Source organism: Diaphorina citri, unplaced genomic scaffold (genome assembly GCF_000475195.1).
Source record: "Diaphorina citri unplaced genomic scaffold, Diaci psyllid genome assembly version 1.1 scaffold107478, whole genome shotgun sequence".
Taxonomy (NCBI): Eukaryota; Metazoa; Arthropoda; class Insecta; order Hemiptera; family Psyllidae; genus Diaphorina; species Diaphorina citri.
The window spans coordinates 1-292 of record NW_007484427.1 but is presented as its reverse complement, the minus strand read 5'-3'; the positions used below and the strand labels follow the sequence as shown (position 1 = coordinate 292).

The window sequence follows — 292 nt, the reverse complement described above, 5'->3', positions numbered from 1 at the left end:
TGCTCTGGTACATCTTGCTATTCTCTCAAGTACAGTTGTCTTTACATTGAGTACCAAGGTGATACCCAACTGTTGCAGTGACTCCTGGGCTAGCCGTGCCACGTTACGTTGTACAAGGACAATGTCAGGTTTGAGAGCTGATATCCTAGCCACTACATTTCTCAGGTATTCAGTCTCCTGCATGATGACTGGCTCCAGGGATAACAGCTTCCCCTCTACTCTCTGATACACAATAGCGCATTGTAAGATCAAGATCTTTGGATTATTCAAAGCGGTCAGCATGGACTTGTGT

The 292-nt window shown here is 45.5% G+C and overlaps 1 protein-coding gene across 1 annotated transcript; it reads right to left on the bottom strand.

The window, feature by feature from the left end:
* Nucleotides 1-6: 6 nt before the first annotated feature.
* Nucleotides 7-288, bottom strand: LOC108254455 (putative 1-phosphatidylinositol 3-phosphate 5-kinase; the record flags this gene model as incomplete). The annotated part of the gene is made up of 1 exon (XM_017449441.1): nucleotides 7-288. A coding segment is annotated over one exon (282 nt), but the record flags the coding sequence as incomplete, so codon positions are not given.
* Nucleotides 289-292: the final 4 nt, after the last annotated feature.